The 20,284-nt window shown below is 40.7% G+C and overlaps 1 protein-coding gene and 1 long non-coding RNA gene across 2 annotated transcripts in view; one reads left to right on the forward strand and one right to left on the reverse strand.

Moving 5' to 3' along the window:
- Positions 1–16,748, forward strand: part of LOC125298248 — a 31,828-nt gene extending 15,080 nt beyond the window's left edge. The window contains 3 exon segments of the mRNA XM_048248951.1: positions 7,921–8,096; positions 9,540–10,400; positions 15,074–16,748. Of these exon segments, the coding sequence (XP_048104908.1) occupies positions 7,921–8,096; positions 9,540–10,400; positions 15,074–15,987 (1,951 nt within the window). The 3' untranslated portion in view covers positions 15,988–16,748.
- LOC125298474 lies at positions 3,211–5,857 on the reverse strand. Its single transcript, XR_007194210.1, has 2 exons — positions 5,612–5,857; positions 3,211–3,824 (listed from the first exon to the last, which is right to left on the reverse strand). It is a non-coding gene; the product is annotated as an uncharacterized LOC125298474 (long non-coding RNA).
- Positions 16,749–20,284: the final 3,536 nt, after the last annotated feature.

Below are 20,284 nucleotides of genomic sequence, written 5' to 3' on the forward strand. Positions count from 1 at the left end.
TTTTGCACGTTTATTTTTTAAGCATTGCACCCAGGGGTGTGGCAATTAACAACCTAGGGAGGGTCCTAGCGCGTTGTCTAAAAAATCGCTATCATACACCACCTAAACCTGGTCAGAAGTCAATGGCGGAGTTGTTCATATGTTTTTTTAAGAGCGCATGTCAACAGTCATATTGGCAGGTGCACGCACCATCCTTCTATCATTCATGAGCGCACACCAGCGCAAGTCCATGCAAAGCATTGCAAATTGCACGATTACAATGGGAAACATAATTAGAGTAAAGATATTACGAAATACTGTACATCTCATGATGAGTAGTTATTCACCATCATTTGCAAATTGGTAATGACGGTTAAAAGTGATTAGGGAGAGGAGGAGAGACACATTATGGAGCACAGCTGAAGACGCACTGTCACGAGATATAAGCAACTCCTCTGCAAGATACATGTTGTTTTATTCAGTCATTTGAGCAATATTAGGGTAAGTGTTGCTTTTTCCAGCCTATGTTTTCGGTGGTAACCCATTGTCAGTCAATAGTGAAAGTAACTGCATATACTGTAACTGTCTTGTCGTTGACTGACTCCTTGGTGAAGTTAGTTTCACTTTGCCAATGAGTTCAAATGATAGACGAGAGGAAATGCGTGAAGGCTATGCTAGGTTTTAGTAAAGCATGGTTTAAGAATGACTATGACTATACGGTCTCGCAAGCAGCCTCCTTCAAATGCGCCGTTGAATGCCAAAATACCGATGCATTTATTTGACATATCGCGCTTTGCGCTGTTAAAGGGAATGACAGATGTCATTCTCATTGGTTTAAAATGATGTTACGCCCCAAACACACCCATATGACTGATTAAAAAACCTAGGAACACCTTGTTGCGCCATGCGCTCCACTTTTGATAACGAAACCCCTCCCAATGTGAACTGGACATCCTACTAAATTTGAATAGACTTTTGACGAGTGACGATGCGTTTTAGAATGTCATGATAGGGCCCTTGATGATTCTTGATGATTCTTCCAGTGAACTTTGGGATTCTTGCACTGATACAGATAATTAAATATTTAAGTTGAGTCAACTGAATTTTACAAGTTTGCAAGATGAAATTACAAAAAAAGCTGAGATAACTGTTTTTTTTATATTTTACCACGTCTTTCTGATTATTTGAGTTATATTCAAAGAAGTCCAAATTCCGGCTCACATTTTTGTTTCAACCATTCACTTAATTAGCTGATTCTGTTCTGAACTGTTATGCCAGCTAATTAGTGAAATTAGCTGTACTGCTTCTACTTTATACTTTGACACCTCTGCAAGTAAAATATATAGTGTGTTTATTACTGTAAGCACAACATGTGTATTGAAGGTGTGCTAACTAATGTTACATTTCCCACAATGCATTTCCAGACACACAATCAACAGGCAGAGGCAGAAATCTTATAAAAGTACAACATTTATTTAACAATTAAAAAAAGTATGTACACTGTAATAGTTCACTTCAGTAACTTATAGACACTGTAGTCTGTGGGTCATTCTATGTGCAATCAACAAATGACTCTTGGATTTGCGTCATACTTTAGGTCAATAATGTCATTAACAGACAGCCTCTTTCCCTTCCTCTCTCACTCACACACACACACACACACACACAACTTGCAATCTCACAAATGAGATTAAGATATACCACCAAAAGAACACGTACCTGTTTTCAATCAGCTTTACCAGGGATGCCAAGTGACACCAGTTGATTTCTCATTCAAATGAAATGTGACTGTAATATTACTGTAACAGTGTGTCATTAGTATATGGGATCCTTTTCAAATGAGCATGATGAAGCTGAGGGTGTTTTTCTTGCGTTTTATTACCTGCTGGACTACAGGAGCACAATCCATGTTAATCATTTAACAGAGGAGTAAATGGAACAATAAGGCACCTTTTGAGTTCCACAGTGACATTCCATGATAAACCAGGTGTAGACAGCCAGGAAATCAGATGACAACAGTAATCCAGAGTCCCGCCTTCTAAATGGCAACAGTATTCCCACCATCTAAAACGCACCATTAATCTTCAGAGTCCCGCACCATTTATCTTCAGAGTCCCATTGTGTAAAAGCCTTTTCTTTAACATGGGGACACAAGTCAATATGGAAAATACTGCTGAATGATAAACACTGACTTTTGTCAATGCTGTGTTTAGAACTTTCAGTGGAATATATTGCCTACAGGCACAACTGCAATAGTGACTGGCATAAAAACAATGCGATATAAACATAACTTAACTTTCAGAGACTGACAAATAAGTAAAACAATGGAGCATGTCCGTCACTCTATCTGGCGAAGAACCTGCAACAATTTGAATTATGCAAGAGGATGACTTTGGAATAAGGCTGTATACTCCCAGCTGAGAGGTTTCCATAATCCATAATGAGCCATAATAAACCATAGGACCATAAACAGAATGCCATGCTGGAAATTAAACTCTGAGTGCACATTGCACACACACACACACACACTAGTTTCATCTGTGTCATTTATTTCTGGACTGCATGGAATATGTTCAAGAAAAGCTGAGATCATTTCAACGTACATGTGAAGTTTTAACATTAATCTTACACCAGGGCTACACCAGGTCCGCAACTGAAGCGCTCTGTTTGTGGAGTGTAGAACTAGTTTTTAGAAGACTGGTGTAATTTTTTCAAATGTATGCCCTGCTATCTGGTGTAGCCAGTTCAACTGATTACAGTGGAAGCTAATTGCAGCAACTGCAATGTGAACCTGCCCACGAGCCTCCCTGTACATCTTCAGTATTTTTTCCCATATTCTGTTCTACTTCAAACATATAAAACCACTTGACATTTTATAAAAAGGATGAACATAATGTGTTTCCATTACTGTAAATGGACTTGACTTAAGTAGAAGTCAAGTTGATATTTGTAAAAGTTATATTTTGCTAAAGCTCAAATCATTCACAGTGAATGTGAGATTGATGGAGAGCCACATAGTTAGAGGCATCATTATGTATTTCATTATGTAGCCTATTTTAATTAACTGTGTCCACTATGTATTTAATCCTCTCTAAATTGCTCTTCTTACCCTTAACAGTATTGGATAAATGTGTTGTTTCAGCCAAAATGGATAAACCTACAGGCCTGGTTAAATATTTTTTTCTTAAGTCAGTACTTCATGGACTTTTTAGATTAATAAAAAAGACTGTATGCCTGTAAGGGAGTACACATTTATTCAATCGTTCATTCTATTAGTACTGTAGTAGACTGAAGCTCACATTTTGACGAAGATAGAAGATTCTACATTATACATAACAATTGCATGATAAGGCCAAAAAATTCACCAATTCACTTTGGCCATCAGGTTCAATCATTAGCCCTTTATCAACAATCATAACATAATACTATGTATATTATTGAAAACAAATATACAATCTGATCAGATCCCTTGTGTGCAGAGTATTTAGTATTTATTATACTCATATTTTATTTAGTACTTTATATATATCCACAATAAAAAACTCCAGATGCACCGATACAGCACCCTTTACCCTTTGCTGATGCATCAGTGGTAGCTCCAAAATATGTTCCAATAGCTGGTGTGAGTACTTGTAGAACTCCAACAGCTGCTCCGAGGAGTTGATCTAGAGGTGTGTGTGCTCTAACAACTGCTCCGAGGAGTTGTCCTAGAGGTGTTACAGCATGTGCCTCGAAATATGTTCTTCCCTCTCCTCCCCCACTACCTCCTGCAAATGCTCCATTGGTTTCGTCTCCTCTGGCTGCTCCAACGACTTTTCCTCCTCCAACAACCACTCCTATAAGTCCTACGATCAGTAAAAGTGAAATCATCATTGAGAAATCCTACATTCAGAAATAGTCTATCTGTCTGTCTGTCTGTCTGTCTGTCTGTCTCTCTCTCTCTCTCTCTCTCTCTCTCTCTCTCTCTGTGTGATGGTGTAATAAATAATAATAATAATAATAATAATAATAATAATAATAATAATAATAATAATAACAACAGCAACAACAACAATAATAATAATAATAATAATAATAATAATAATAATAATAATAATAATGCATTTTATCTATAAGCACCTTTCAAGTCACCCTAGGACATTGTACAATTAAAAGGTTATGGGTGTTAAACAGTACATTACATACAGACATTACAAACACAGAGGACATTGTACAATCAAAAGTTGAAGACGCTACAGTACACACTACATAGATGGAGGTGTAGTTCTAGGAGCCCTATTTTAACACTGAAAATTGCTGTAGGAATCAGTAGCACACTGTAACACCCACCAACGTAACAACTTCCCACCAATGTAATAAAACACCAACATCATTAAAATCTGCACAAAATCTGCACATTTTAAACGTAATAATCCTGCCAACGTAATAACTTTTGCCTACTGCCAACGTATTAACCAAATTTCCCACCTACAAAATAATTATCACGTTTGCAGGAAGTTATTACGTTGGTGGGAAGTTAAAAAAAGTTATTACATTAACTTCCTACCAATGTAATAAATCACTGATTTAGTGATATTATATCTGTTTTATCAGGTGCAAGTGTATAGTTGTCAACAATTGTCACCATGTAAACCATCTCATGACCATAAACCATGGAAGCCCCTCCCCCTTTACTTTACTTATACCTCAACTTGTTATTCACCACCTTTACAAGGAGCCAAGCAAAGCTACATGGACACCCCTTGTGATCTTTTGTTATTGTTATTACGTTGGTGGGAAGTTATTACATTGGTGGGTGTTACATTGCATAGAAATAGACATTCTATTGTGTAATTTAAATATATCTACCATTGTGAGTGTGCACTATGAGTGGTGGTAGTGTAGTGGTTAAGGAGATGGGCTAACATGCGGTAACCAGATAAAGTTGTTTCCTGACTGCCCCTTGAGCAAGGTACTTTAGTTGCTCCAGCAAGACTGGCCCTTGTAATGTTTGACAAAACATTGTAAATCACTTTACAATAAAAGCATCAGCCAATCAAAATACAAAGAACTTAAAGTCAGCTGTTTTCTTCCTTACAACACTGCAAATAAGTTTTGTTTGTGAGGAAGTCAGGTGACTAATGCTCAACATATCTGTTAAGTGGTTCAACTGGTGTGTTAAGAGTGATCATGATGCTTTCATGAATAAGCACAATTATTTGATGTCAACGTATTTCTTATTCAATGATTGTATTGTGTGATGGAGCTTATTTAAATGTCAACATATTTCTTATCCAACGATTGTATTGTGTGAGGGAGCTGTGGGCCAAGTGGCTGCAGCGTCTAACCCCTGGTCCTTTCCTGATCCCACCCATTCATGTCAATTCACTGTCCTATTTGAATGAAGGCAAAACAATAAAAATATGCCAAAAAGTTTTTTTTTTGTTTATGTGGTATATCATGAAGTAAATGCAGTCAGACAAAACAAAATATCTTGACATTGAATTTATTGAATTTATCTTGAATTTATTTCATTACTCATAATCATTATTTATATTCAACAGAGATTGAGACCATAGATAAAGCCAAATGGATGATTTGCAGATAAAGATACAGATACCAAAAAGGGGTAACAATTTTTGTTATCTCTTACGTATTAATTGATTGCCTGAAGATAACAGAGGCATTGTCCACAGCAGCATCAGCGACAGCCACCAAACGTCTTTCATCTTCTTGAGTATTTTCAGAGCTTTTCAAGTGAGACCAGACTGTGAGGAAAGTTCAGACTCTGTGAAAACAAAGTCTCTCTGACTGATCTTCAGCGTGTTCCTGAATCTCTGTGGCATATGCCCTACAGTCACATCAACTTTACTTGTTCATGCACAAGCACCTCCCTCTCAGCCTCCAGTCTCATGTCCTCTAACACACACACACACACACACACACACACACACACACACACACACACACACACACAGACAGACACACACACACACACACACACACACACACACACACACACACACACACTGTGACACTGTCATCTGCAGAAAATCTATTATCACATTCGAGAGATTTCATTCTTTAATTCAACAATTCTGATTCATTTATATTACTGTGACATCTTTAAATAAATAAGATATATGTTGTGCCAATGCATCATAAGTGTTGTTACATTACCCTCCCTTTATGCAACCAGCTGCAGGTGTTTTTTCCAGTTTGCTGGCCTCTTGTCTTTCGTTCACGGAGAAATGAATTAGATACTCGGCATAGCAGTGTAAGGCCTGTCAACAGATTAATTAAGTTTGGTCATGGGGAAAAAGAGAGATGACTTTGGTAACTCAACAATGTGCACACACAATGACTAGCCGTGGTCACTTTATATGCCCTTTACAGGTGTTCTCCAGATCCTGCTGTGTTACCTGATCCCACCCATTCATGTCACTTCACTGTCCTATCTGAATGAAGGCAAAACAATAAAAATATACCAAAAAAGTTTTTTTTGGTTTATGTGGTATAGCATGAAGTAAGTGTTAATTGATTGCCTGAAGATAACAGAGGCATTGTCCACAGCAGCATCAGCTGCCAAACGTATTTCATCTTCTTGAGTATTTTCAGTGCTTTTCGAGTGAGACCAGACTGTGAGGAAAGTTCAGACTTTGTGAAAACTTTACCTGTACATGCACAAGCGCCTCCCTCTCAGCCTCCCGTCTCAGTTTCATTTCCTCTTACACACACACACACACACACACACACACACACACACACACACACACTGTGACACTGTCATTTAATTATATTGCCTCTCTCTCAACAACCGTGACATCTTTAAATAAATAAGATTGATGTTGTGCCAATGCATCATGAGTCTTCTTAACAAACCAGTTAAACCACTGAGTAGATGTAATGTGCATTAATCACCTGACTTCCTCAGAAATAAAACTCAAAATGATGAACCAGAGACAGGCCAGCGTGACTGTGTTAAGTCATCAGGGATAGTCGGAAATATTTAAAATATACACTATGTGCCACTATGCCAGAAGACAGAATGCTCAGTCATATGTTAAGCATTGAGATTACTGTAATAACCTTGTTTTTGAAAGGATAATAATGTAATATGCAGGAGACCTGAAAATCTCAACGGGACCATTCTCAAAGCAAGTCAGTATGTAAACAAGTATGGTATACTAGTAAAAAGCACTTTTTATGCATCATTATGTGACTTAGTTTTAGTTTGGGAACAATTGTGAATAGTGTTGCACAAAGCCAGTTTGTTCTTGAAGTTAGTCTTGTATGTACACTACCCTCCCTTTATGCGAGCAGCTGCAGGTGTTTTCCAGATCCTGCTGTACTAGTATGCTGCCCTTGTGTCTTTCGTTTACAGAGAAATGAATGAAAGACACAGAGCTGCAGGTCCAGCATACTCAGCATAACAGTGTGACGGCTGTCAACAAAATGAATTAGGTTTGGGCTCGGGAAAAAAAAAGATGGACTATGATAACTCAACAATGTGCACACAATGACTAGGTGTGGTCTCTTGATGTGCTCTTTAGACATGTTCTCCAGATCCTGCTGTTCTAGTATGTTGCCCTAGTGTCTTTTCTTTACAGAGAAAGATATGAACAACTAGGGCCTTCAACTCCCACCAAAGTTAATAAATACATATGTAGATTTGGTCTTGGAAAAAATAAATAGTCTGTAACTCGTGTGTACACTATGACTAGGTGTCGTCTCAAAAGCAAAAGCGACACTCATCACATCACAAAACAATTTGATTTCTGAAGGTGGTACTTAAAAATCTTTCACTCTCTCCTGTGATTCATTCATTTCTTAATTTATAGCTGTATCCCTGGTGATCTGCAGAGGGAACTGCACCAACTTCATTTCCATTTAACGCTAATCATTCCTTTGGAGACCACGCCTAGTCATGTGTGTGTGCGTGTGTTTGTTTAACTGCCAAAGGGAGATTCAGTCAGTCACTGTTGATCTGTCGAAGAGAATCTGTTTCAACAGAAAGTTCAATGAAACTAGTCTCATTTCAGAAGTTCTGCACAGACTTGAGAAGATGAAACACTTCATGTTTTTGACTTTGTTGTGGACAATACCTTTGTTATCCAGAGGCACTGCATCAGGTGACGGTATGTTTTTTTTTACTTGCTATTTGCCCTTTAAAGATATTTATCACTTTTTCTGTTGTCCTCTTATTCCCTTGTTTGCTGCGTTAGACGCATTATAGATATATTTATAGATAGTTATGCATAAGATATTTAACCATTTATCTTCAATGTATTGACATACAGTATTGACAACCTCATCGAGAGTAGGTGGTCGAGACTTGGCCAATGTTTTTTGGGGGAGTTGCCAGACAAAAAGTTGGAGAACCACTGCCATCAAAAACACTTTGCCATAACAAATGTCATATCTTTAAATAAGAAATGTGTGTTGAAGTTTAAATATGTGTTTAGTTATATTGTGTTCATTTGAGTTCAGTTGAATCACTGATGTTTGAGCATTAGTCACCTAATGGCCACCTTAGACCAAACAACTTTGACAAGATTTGGGAAAGATTCTTGAAAGATTTTAGTCTTCCAACGCCCCCCATTCAAGATTTACTCAAAAGACTTTCAAGAATCTTTCCAAAATCTTGTCAAAGTTGGTTGGTGTAAGGAGGACTTAACTTGCTCTGGCATGAAACTGCCATGAAATGTTGAGTCAAGTAACATTATATTTCTTAACCATAGTATATAGTATAATGTAGTATAGTATAGTATATTATACAGCCACAGTATACTACACAAGAAAATATTGTTTTATATATATATTGAAAATGTATAAACAATTTATTGTTTATAGTGTTTTATCAACTAAACGTTCAGTATTAGGCCTACTAGTTCTGACTTAAGCTTACCAACAACTGTAGATTATATTCAGCAAGCAAGAACCGTGGTCATAGCATAGGCCTACGTTCCAAATTATGTTTCATGGTAAGGTGACATTCAAGTTAGATCTGCTGCATGAAGGTGAGTGAGAGGACTCCTGCGTCCTGCTTGTATGTTTGATAAATAGGTCCATCTCAAGGTTTCAATGCACGGTCGGAATAATGGTTTCATATTTGTCTGTCAATTTTGCAAAATACATTTGGAGCTACAGAAAACATTCGGGGCTTCAGCCCTGGCAAAATTGGCTGACGATGCCCACTGCTCAAAACCTGTTGCTATACAGTAGCATTCGGTAAAAAAACTACAAGTCATTAAGAATAGCTGTATCTCTGGTTATGAAGTACAATACTGCAGGCCAGTTGAGGCCCCAGAGGGCCAGGAGACTATAACCACCATAGAACAAGACAGGCTTCCTGCACCAGTTAAAAAAAGGGTTGGTTCATTTGCTTTTGCCACTCAGTTCAGCTCTGCCCAATTCATGCATCTGGCCACAGTGTGCATGCACTCCTGTTAGCGCTGGGAGATATCACTTTTCAAACTTGATATCTGCCCCAAGTCTTAGTGTCACCTGCTGAGCTACAGTATGCTAAGAGACACAAACACACACACACATCCAAATTGCTTCTGAATGTTTCTCTACAGAGCAATTGAGGATTGTGCTGCTGGGTAGGAGTGGAGCTGGAAAGAGTGCAACAGGAAACACCATCCTGGGAAGAGAGGCCTTCAGGGAAGATTCATCTTTCAACTCTGTCACCTCAGTTTCTTCTCAGGAGAGTGGAGAGGTGCAGAGGAGACAGATAACTATAGTTGACACTCCAGGACTGTTTGATACAGAGAAGACAACAGATGAGCTAAAAAGAGAGATAGAGAAGTGTGTCAACCTGTCTATTCCTGGACCTCATGTCTTTCTTCTGGTGATCCGATTGGGAGTGAGATTCACAGAGGAGGAGATAAACACAGTGAAGTGGATCCAGGAGAACTTTGGTGAGAGAGCGGCAACGTTCACTATGGTGCTGTTCACTCATGTTGATCAGTTGAGGGGTAAATCACTGAAGAGTACACTAAATAAAAACCTTCAGACTCTTATAGACAGCTGTGGAGGTAGATATCATGCCTTTAATAATGAAGAGAAGGATGACAAGACTCAGGTAATAGAGCTACTGGAGAAGATTGACTCCTTGGTGAAGAAGAATGGGGGAGAGTACTACACAAACAAGTTGTATCAGGATGCTCAGGAGAGGATCAGAGAAGAGGAGGAGAGGAGGAGAAAGGAGGAGCAAAGGGAAAGAGAGGAGGAAGAGATGAAGATCAGAGAAGGTGTAAGACAGACAATGATGCTGGAAGAGGAACTGGAGGATATATGTGTATGTTCTGTAGTATTTCTGGGGACACACGTTGGTGGGCCAACAAGTCCAGTTAGAGAAATAATAAGGGTGGTTGCAGGATACAAAATGGCAAGAATACCGTGCAGCTATTGGTTAAGAATTGCCACCTATTTTGTTGGTTCTTAATCATCTGCTTTGATCTTTAAAACAAACCATGCATTCATGTTTAAACCATTGATCAAACATTAAACATAGGATTAACATATCATACACGTTCATATCATGCTATGTACACTATCTATGACATCTCAAAAATAATTGAATTACATGTAATATGCAATCATGTCTTTCCTGCTGATGGCAAACACATGTATTGCTATCTTCTACTGTCCATTGTTCAGTTGTGGGAAATCCAAGATAAATGGGCCATAAAATGCCCCATAGTTGTATATACAGTGAACTTTATTGATTTGATATTTAAAGTTATTTTCCAATAAACTAAGCAAATCCAAGAGTGTTTATGACTGATGTGTGTTCATTGATCCAAAAATGCTAGTCTTTCAGGGGGGTATCTCAAAAAGGCAGAATTAAGAAATCCAAGATAAGTGATAAAGCAAGACTTGACATAGCGTTATCTGGTCATCCAGCTCAACTCGTTTTACTAACGCCAATCCAGGATGAGTAGGAGTGACTAGGACAAGCCAGGTGTAAGTAATTCAGGATATGTGCACATTCTCGTTTCTCCCCCAAATAACTCACTGTTGGAATAAAAAAGATGCAGGAAATAGCGTCATTCACAGAAAGTGTGACAATGAAGTATCGTAAAAGCACCAATTACCAACCCTTTCCTTCGAAAATTCTAAAACAAAGATGTTTTTTAATACTTAAAAATAACATTTGATAAATGAACCTTACATTTTTCAGTAGCCATATAGGTGTGTAGATTTGAACAAAATCTAGTTTGGTTGTTACCGTGGCTTTTACTGCCTGAAATATCCAATTTTGCTAACCACACTTGGAGTTAGTGCTGGGCTGGTGGGTGTCTATTTCCGACCTTTCTCACAGCACATCAACGGTTAGGCCGAGAATTCTCGTCACAAATCAAAATTCCACTGGAGCTCCAAGCGGATTTGTACATGCAGCCTTTCAACACTGTTTACAGCACTTTGAGCCATGGTAAAATGTCATTTTTGGCATAGCTAATTTAGAAACACTTCTTTAGGAATCTGCTGTCTTGGTTTGTATAGAAATGAATATTAATTGACACATACATGTAAGAGGTCGGAAATACGAGACGGTTGCTAATAGGTGCCGTTCCAATAAAGTTTTCCTTTTTTGGATTTTGTTAAGCAGGGAAGTGATCAAAAGGGTATCTCTATGTTCCCTAGTAATTAGTTTGTGTACAGTGGGTACCAGTTAAGTTTGGACGGGTTCCTTCATGAAACACTCACCCCATTTTCTCGGCTGAAATGGCACAAACTGCAGTTACCACAAACAACCACAAGGTGTCACTTGGGAGTTCTGCCACTACTATTTTTGATGTGACTTGACTTACTGCTTCCATGACACAGTTTCCAAGTCAGTCCAAGTCAGTAGTAGCCTGACAAGCCAGACCCACATTAAAATGTAGGGTCTGGGCACTCACCGTTCGCAGTGCTCAGTCCGAGGGGCGGGATAATCAGTTGTCTTTCAAATTCCATCTGCACGCAATTGGACAGCGGCAGCGCTATGAGTCCCATGCGTTTCCCACCAGCGGAGCTAGTTGGCTAGTTCAAACGTTTGCCAACTTAATAAAAGCTTAACTCGTGTCACACTGTTCGCCAACAGCAACATCCATCTTACCTGTTTTTTTTTTTTAAGTAGCAGGGAAATCAAGCCAAACCGTTGCAACTCTGCCATCAATCATTATGTTAAGCCCACCTAACGACTCTATACACGATTTCATTGGCCTGATTGAGTTTCGATTTCTGGAGCTCACAAGCCAACGGAGAGTTGCTAGACAAGCCCTGGCAGCAAATGTAATTTGCTGCCGCTAGGGGCGCGTCTAGATTTCTAGGCTGTCAGTAGAACAATCAGAGACAGTTGAGCCATTACCAAACATATATGATAATACAATAGCGTGAGTTTATATGTCTTATCAGGGGCGTTGCCAGCCGATTTTGCCGGGGATTCAGCCCCGAATGTTTCGAGTGTAGCCTCGAATGTATTTTGCAAAGTTGACTAACAAATATACCATTATTCGGATCATGCATTGGAACTGTGAGAAGAGGTGGACCTATTTGTCAAATATAAAAGCAGGACACAGGTTTCCTCTCACTCTCCTTCATGCAGCAGATCTAACTTGAACGCTACCTTAGGCTATCATAATTTGAAACGAGGGCTGCTTAGAGCACGCCAAGACGCGACGAGAGAGAGACAGAGAGTCAGTCAGTTCCAGGGTTGGGCATGTCATTGTTTGCATTTCCTATTTAGTATAAGAAAGTTATAAGGAAATCATAAAGGCATAAGGCAGGGGCGCCGGAACGAGTTTCAAAGTGCAGCCCAAAATCGCGTGCGCTGTATTTTCTATTTCTTGCGCACACAAAATGTGTGCAAATAGCCTGCTAATTCTGCTTCATAAAGTTGAACAAACGCATGTGGTAATTTTATAGATAAATAGAAATAGCCTACTGCCATGCAGTTTATGGGGTAGGCTAACTTGGAGTGAACTTAGGCTACACACGGGAGATTCTTTCTCTAATCGTAATAGAATTCATCAGAGTAGGCTGTTTGTTACCTTACTACTGAGTGGGAAACAGTGCACAACTAACTAGCTAATGACTAGTCTGATGTCAATCACACCACAAATTGATTCCAAAAATATGTTAGGCTATAGGCTACAAGCTAGGACTGTCACTGTTTTCAGTGTGAAGAAGAGCATATAATTAATTACAGAAGGAACGCAACTCGCAAGCGCACTTCACTCAAGGCAGTTCAATGTAATGGGATGGGTTGACATGGCCCCTTAAGACCAACATACAAAAAAAGGTGGTCCTCCTAGGCCCTACGGTTCTCAAGATATTCACAGAAAACTGTGTCCGGCCACCTACAGGCCAGTTGGTGTACAGTAACATAAATTAATTTATTGTATGCCCCCCATGAACGGAATTCCACGAAACTTGGCGTGCATTCAGAGGGTGTTATAATGATTCTACACTTCCAATTTCGTGCAGTTTTGACCATGTTAGGACCACAGATACCTGCGATAAGCTTAACATATCTCACTGCCTTTCCAAGCAGTACAAGCAGTAGCCTGTTGGCTTACCGTTAACTCACATGCTAAAAACAATAAGCCATGTAGCCTATAACGGCAAGCGTGTTTGCCACTTACGTTTCCGTTGTATGACACTTCATACTAGCGTGCTGCAAGTGCATCAAGAAAGGTCCGGCCTTAGACAGATGTCAATGGCCAATCATAGACTAGGTTTTTGGGGTGACACCTGGGGTGGCCAATCAAATCTCATCTGGAGCCACCCCTCTGGCTCCGCACCTGCTTCACCAGTCTGTCTATTGTTCATACACGTGCAAACCTTGAGCGGCCAACGCAATTCTCATCCGTGAGAGCGGGTTGGTGCTGCCTCTCCTTTCAGGCTACATACCAGTGGGTAGAATTTGACTCCTACTATCCAGACACATACTGTATGATAGGGATGTAGCAGCAACTGCCTAAAGTAAAAACTGAGGCTACATTTACTACATGCGACACATTGAAAGAAATAACATTGCGATGAGAAACTGTAAACATACTGACATCAAGCGATGGACAGACATGGTGAAGAATCCACAGGTAGGCTGCGCTAGTGGCAGAAATCAGGTGAGCAGGAACCAGCCAGTCAGAAGGGCCGTCACCAAGCTTATATATGAGACAGATCATAGATATTAGAAAGCTAGATACCACATAATGGGCTCCAGAACACACGTAAATAGTGCCACCCTCATGGTGGGGGCAATGATCACAGGAGGCCAAAGGAGAAACAGGTCTCTTTGAAAAACAGACAGGTGTCTCTGATTGCTGGTAAGTGTTGCCCATAGACAGTAATGTGTTTGCCCCCAGCAATATGGCAGCCGTTCACATATATCACCTAATACAACTCAACGGACAATATGGTATCTAGCTTTATAATATCTGAGACAGATGAGAAGCAACTGGCTGGCCAACTACCTGCTATCTTATGAGTGGGTGCTAGCAGAGAGGAAATATTCCTTCCTGCTACACATTAACACATACAATATAAATGCATTACCAAGCACACTGCGTGTCATAGAAAATATAGTGTCTAATCTTCGCGGTTGGTTACCAAGACACACATGTACACAAACCAGAGCTAGTGAGCGGAGTGGAGCATGAGCGAGCGAGGAGCGGAGCGGTTGGAATTTTGTTGGAGTGTGGAGCGCTTTTTGATTTAGAGCTCAGAGCAGCCACTCTGTTCCGCTCCAATTTCGCTTCAATACCACTCCACCACGAGTCTGAGGCATGCCCAAGTCCACCCAGAATTCATGTCTTCCTAATAAAACCAAGACTGTTAAATTTCAAAGATTGGCCATTGTAAGTTCGTTGATGGGGTGGAGTTCGCTAAATATTTTAGAAAAGAAACTGATCATACAACTGAAGTCATACAGTGTACTATTCCTACAAAACAACTAGATACTAACAATGTAGGGCAAGAACAACTGATTGAGCGGAGCGACCTGACGCGAATTTAAGTGGAGGAGCGGCTGAGTGAACATTCACCTGAGCGAGGACCGGGATATTAGCACCGTTCAGCTACGCTCACTAGCTCTGACACAAACTGTATTTTTTTTCCTCTACAGCAGAAATAAGGATTGTGCTGCTGGGTAAAACTGGAGCTGGGAAGAGTGCAACCGCAAACACCATCCTGGGGAAAGAAGATGCCTTCAAAGAATAATTATCTTTTGATTCTGTCACATTAGTTTCCCAAAAGGAGAGTGTAGAGGTGCATAGGAGACAGATCACAGTGGTTGACACCCCAGGACTGTTTGATACAAGTAAGACTGCAGCTGAGCTAAAAAGCATGATAGAGAAGTGTGTTGAGATGTCTGTTCCTGGGCCCCACGTGTTCCTGCTGGTGATCAGATTAGGGGTGAGATTCACAGAGGAGGAGAGAAACGCAGTGAAGTGGATCCAGGACAACTTTGGTGAAAAAGCGGCACAGTTCACCATGGTGCTGTTCACTCACGCTGATAAACTGAAGGGGGAATCAGTGGAGAGCACCTTCAATAAAGAGATTCGTAACCTGACAGACAGCTGTGGGGGTGGATATCATGCCTTTGATAACTCGGAGAAGGTTGACCAGACTCAGGTGATAGAGCTGCTGAAGAAGATGGAGGCCATGGCAGAGAAGAATAAAGGAGTACAGAATGGGGGAGAATACTACACAAACCAGATGTACCAGGAGGTTCAGAGAAAGATGAGAGAAGAGGAGGAGAGGAAGAGACTGGAGGAGGAGAGACAAAGACAGGAGCGTGCGGAACAGATCAGAGAAGATGAAAGAATGAAAACGGGGGAGGAAGATGAAAAGAAAAAGCAGGAATCACGCCGTAAGATATGTAAATTTATTGGAGCAGGTATTGGGGCAGTCGCAGGAGCAGGTATTGGGGCAGTCGCAGGTTTATTTCATTCAATTTGGGGTGCACCTGTGACAGGAGCAGCAGTAGCATACTTTGCAGAGGAAAATGCAGAAACACTTTGCTCTTGGGCAGCATAGGAGTGACCAGTGGAAATCCAGACAGAGCTTTATGGTCAATAACTCATCATAATGTGATGCAATTAACACTTCCATGCATTAATTATTACAAAATAGATTTTTATGAGGACTATTATTCGGTATTTGGTATGTATTATATAATACATTATATAATGTATGACAGAATGAAAAGGATGAACAAAATTAAACAAGAAGCAGACAAGCTAAAGCAGGGATTCCGCAAAGTATGTTCAGGTATTGGAGGAATGCTGGGGGCAGGCTTGGGTTTTGCTCATTCTCTTTTTCTTAGAGGAACAATTGGAGGAGCAACAGGAGCATTGCTTGGAAACAAAACAGCAGAAACATTTTGCTTCTGGGCAGCATAGGAGTGAACAACGAAAATCTAGACAGAGCTTTATGCATCAGGAACAATATTTCATCTTTTTTATAAGTTGATAGCTCTCTCTAAGGTGTAAATGGATGCCAGATAGTAGACCTATGGCTTCTGACACACCCGTATAGCCATACTGAACCAGTCTCAGACCCTGTACAAGAAGAGAACCAGTATTAATCTTGAACTAACTTGATGCTTCAACAGGATGTGTCTGAAAGTTTGGTCTAGTTGATAAATTGCCAATTTGGTGAAATTTTGTCTGTTTACCAAGGGGGCTGATAAATTACCCATTTAGATTTCATTCCATTTTTTTCCCCCAGTGTAGACATGTGTCTAAAATAGGCAAAAATCATTTTTGATCAAGATTATCCATGTGTTCTTTTTTTTAAAAAAATAAACCAATTCACTTCTAACATTTCAGTTTTTCTTTCTTCAACTCACCTGACCCCACACAAATCACAGGCGTGGCGGCGGCATGGGGGATGTGGGGGATATGTCCCCCGCAGTGCTGAAGAGACAGCCGCCGTCCCCCTTACTTTTGAAAAAAAAAAAGCCTTATAGGTACGCTAAATAAATAATAACCCATAGATTTATGCTAGCTATGTAGGGATGTTAACCGATGACCGTTTGACCGATAGTTGACTGTATCAACGTTAACCGATCAAAGTTGTCAGTAGTCGGTTAAAAAAAAGTGATCTCTTAATTAGGTTATTATAGACAGTGGACTAAACGCTAATACAGTTAGCCTTCTCATTCCAAGATCTTTTTGTGTGAAGTGAACAAATTATCCCTCACACTCAATTTTTCATAACTCGCCTCTTTGTACTTAATAAACCAATAACAATTTGGCTTGAGGTCACAGCATTTAGGTTCGCGCGCTCAAAAGGTTTGCGAAAAGTAAAGGCTACAGGCTAAAACACTCTAGGTTAGAGCCAGGGCAGACGACAGGATGAAGTGTTCAAGAAAAGTAGAGTGTGGGACCATTTCACCAAAAACACAGATGTAAGTTGTCCCGCTTATCACCCGGTTGCCACTATAGGCAATAGCCGTGCCTTTAACACGCAAAGGAAACGAGTTTCTTCTTAGCTATACGACAGAGTTGCGAAATTGCAGGCGCGGCTCGAAATGGCTGTTATTTCAAATAGCGTAGCATATTTTAAATTAATCGGTTAATCGGTTTCAACTGGCTAATGAGGCTCGGTGGTCGGTCAAGAAATGTTTTAATTTTCGCCATCCCTATAGCTATGTAAAACTCCCCATTAACAGCATCACATCACTACAGCGACAGCCATCTAAGACTGAACAATCTCATATTCACTCTGTTGGATATCTGAAGCCAGTTTGTCTACTAACAACCATCATAAAATAATCCAAGCTACTTGCTTAGCGTAAATCCTCAAATTATGGCTGGGGTCTTTTATTTACTTAGGCTGCGCAAAGCATAGCACCTTTATTTGGGGCAGGCTGTTTTTTTTTTTTATTTCTAACCTGCGTTAAAACACGAGTTTCGTTTGGAGCAGCATACCGGTAGGCTATCAAAAGCATAACATTTTCGGTTTAGGATTTTGGGACTGTTTGATTATATTGCTAAATGTTGGGACTGATGGGCACTGAAATCTAGGGGGTATTTGATGGTTCACTATTACGTTTCATGCAGTTGAAAAAGTGTCGGGATTTCCACCGTTGTTTATTGCGAAACCTTTTTGCGTAGCCAAGTAGCCTAAATTGAGTTATTGTTTAATTTTGCATGATTTACTTTTTATTAAATTCATAGGCTGGAATGCCTTCAGTCGCGGCAACAATTGTGTTAAATGTAGTATGCTTTAGCCTCTGGCAAGCTCGAAGGGGGCGACAAGCGAATGAGCTTGAGAGTGAGTGTTGGAGACCCATGGTGTAGGAAAACGACTTTTCTTTGCCATTGCCAACAGTATAATCCAACCAACAATATAATAAAATATTAAGAAGAGGTCTTATTTCATTGAGTTAAATCGAAACAATGTCTTCTACTGCTGGTGGACTGATAGACCCACTGGTGGACAATTACCCCGTCTTGTATTTGGGGACCGGCCTTTATTTGTCCAGATATACAGCTTTCACTAACTTATAAAATACAAGTCTTACCCAATATTTTTGTTCTAAGACATTTATTTCAAACATAATTTTAAGACACAAATATATTGGATACTTCAGTTACCTTGGTGCATAAATCCCAGAGAGTAGTAGGCTACCACATCCCAGAGTGATAGGCCTACTACATTACATTACATTACATTACATTTGGCTGACGCTTTTTAACCAAAGCGACTAACAACATGGTAAACAGTAAGTTTTAGAACAATTCTCACAATTTTAGGACAGTTTAAAAAAAAACATTAGAGTACAGTAAGAATAAGTGCGTCGGTGAGTGCTGTTTTTAGCAGTTACTTGTCAGTTTAAAACGGCTGGTGAGTGCTAGGATCAGTAAGACTTGTTGTAAGTGTTGCTAAGAGAGTAGATGTTCTCTAAAGAGCTGGGTCTTCAGGAGTTTTTGAAAGTGGAAAAGGATGTCCCTGTCCTTGTAGGAACTGGCAGTGTGTTCCACCAACGAGGAACAACAGATGAGAAAAGTTTGATTGGCTTGAGCGCACGGGTGGTAGAGCTAGACGCCGCTCGTCAGAGGAGAGAGCAGCGGTCTGGAGGTAGTGTAAGTCTGTATGAGGGCATTCAAGTAGGTGGGAGCAGAACCGAGACTACTTTGTAGGCAAGCCGCTAGAGACTTGAATTTGATGCGGGCCGCCATAGGTAGCCAGTGTAGCTGGATGAGCAGCGGGTAACATGTGCCCTTTTGGGTTGGTTGTAGACCAGGCGCCGCGCTCTGGATCATCTGAAGTGGTTTCACTGCGCAGGCTGGGAGACCTGTCAGGAGGGCATTGCAGTAGTCGAGTCGTGAGATGACTATTGCCTGAACCAGAAGTTGGGTAGCATCTTGAGTCAAGTAAGTCCTGATTTTCCGTGATGTTGTAGAGTGCGAAACGGCATGACCGGGCGACTGAGGCAACATGATCTGAGAAGTTTAGTTGGTTGTCGAGAACAACTCCTAGATTTCTTGCAGTCCTGGTCGGTGAAACAGACAGGGAGTCAAATTTGATGTTGATGTCGCGGGTGTATGGTAGGTTTAGCTGGGATGACCAGCAGTTCAGTCTTTGAGAGGTTCAGCTGGAGGTGGTGTGCCTTCATCCATGTAGCTATGTCTGAAAGGCAATCTGAGATCCGCGGCTGAAACCAGGGGGTCGCCAGGTGGAAAGGACAGATAGAGCTGTGTGTCGCCTGCATAGCAGTGGTATGAGAAGCCGCATGAACGGATAATCTGTCCCAAGGAGGTGGTGTAGATAGCAAAGAGGAGGGGGCCCAGCACTGAGCCCTGGGGGACCCCTGTGGTGAGATGGTGAGGTGCGGATAGCTGACCAAGCCATGATACGTTAAACGAGCGTCCTGTGAGGTAGGATTCAAACCAGGAGAGAGTAGAACCGGAGATTCCCATGTCAGCGAGTATAGAGAGAAGGATACGGTGATTAACCGTGTCAAAGGCAGCCGATAAGTCAAGCAGAATGAGTACTGATGACCGAGCGGTCGCCCTGGCTTCTTTAAGGCTTCTGTTACAGACAGCAGAGCCAAGTTTCGTAGAGTGGCCGCTTTTGAACCCAGACTGATTTGGATCCAGAAGGTTGTTCTGTGAAAGGAAGTCAGAGACCTGTTTGGAGACTGCTCGTTCAATGCCTTTGGATAGGAAAGGCAGTAGTGAGACAGGGCGGTAGTTCTCGACTTGAGCAGGGTTGAGAGAAGCTTTCTTAAGTAATGGTGTTACCCGGGCCACTTTGAACGCTGTTGGAAATGTGCCGGAGGTTAGCGAGGCATTGATCACATGTGTGATAGCTGGAGCGATGG

This window comes from Alosa alosa, chromosome 7, assembly GCF_017589495.1.
Source record: "Alosa alosa isolate M-15738 ecotype Scorff River chromosome 7, AALO_Geno_1.1, whole genome shotgun sequence".
Classification (NCBI taxonomy): Eukaryota; Metazoa; Chordata; class Actinopteri; order Clupeiformes; family Clupeidae; genus Alosa; species Alosa alosa.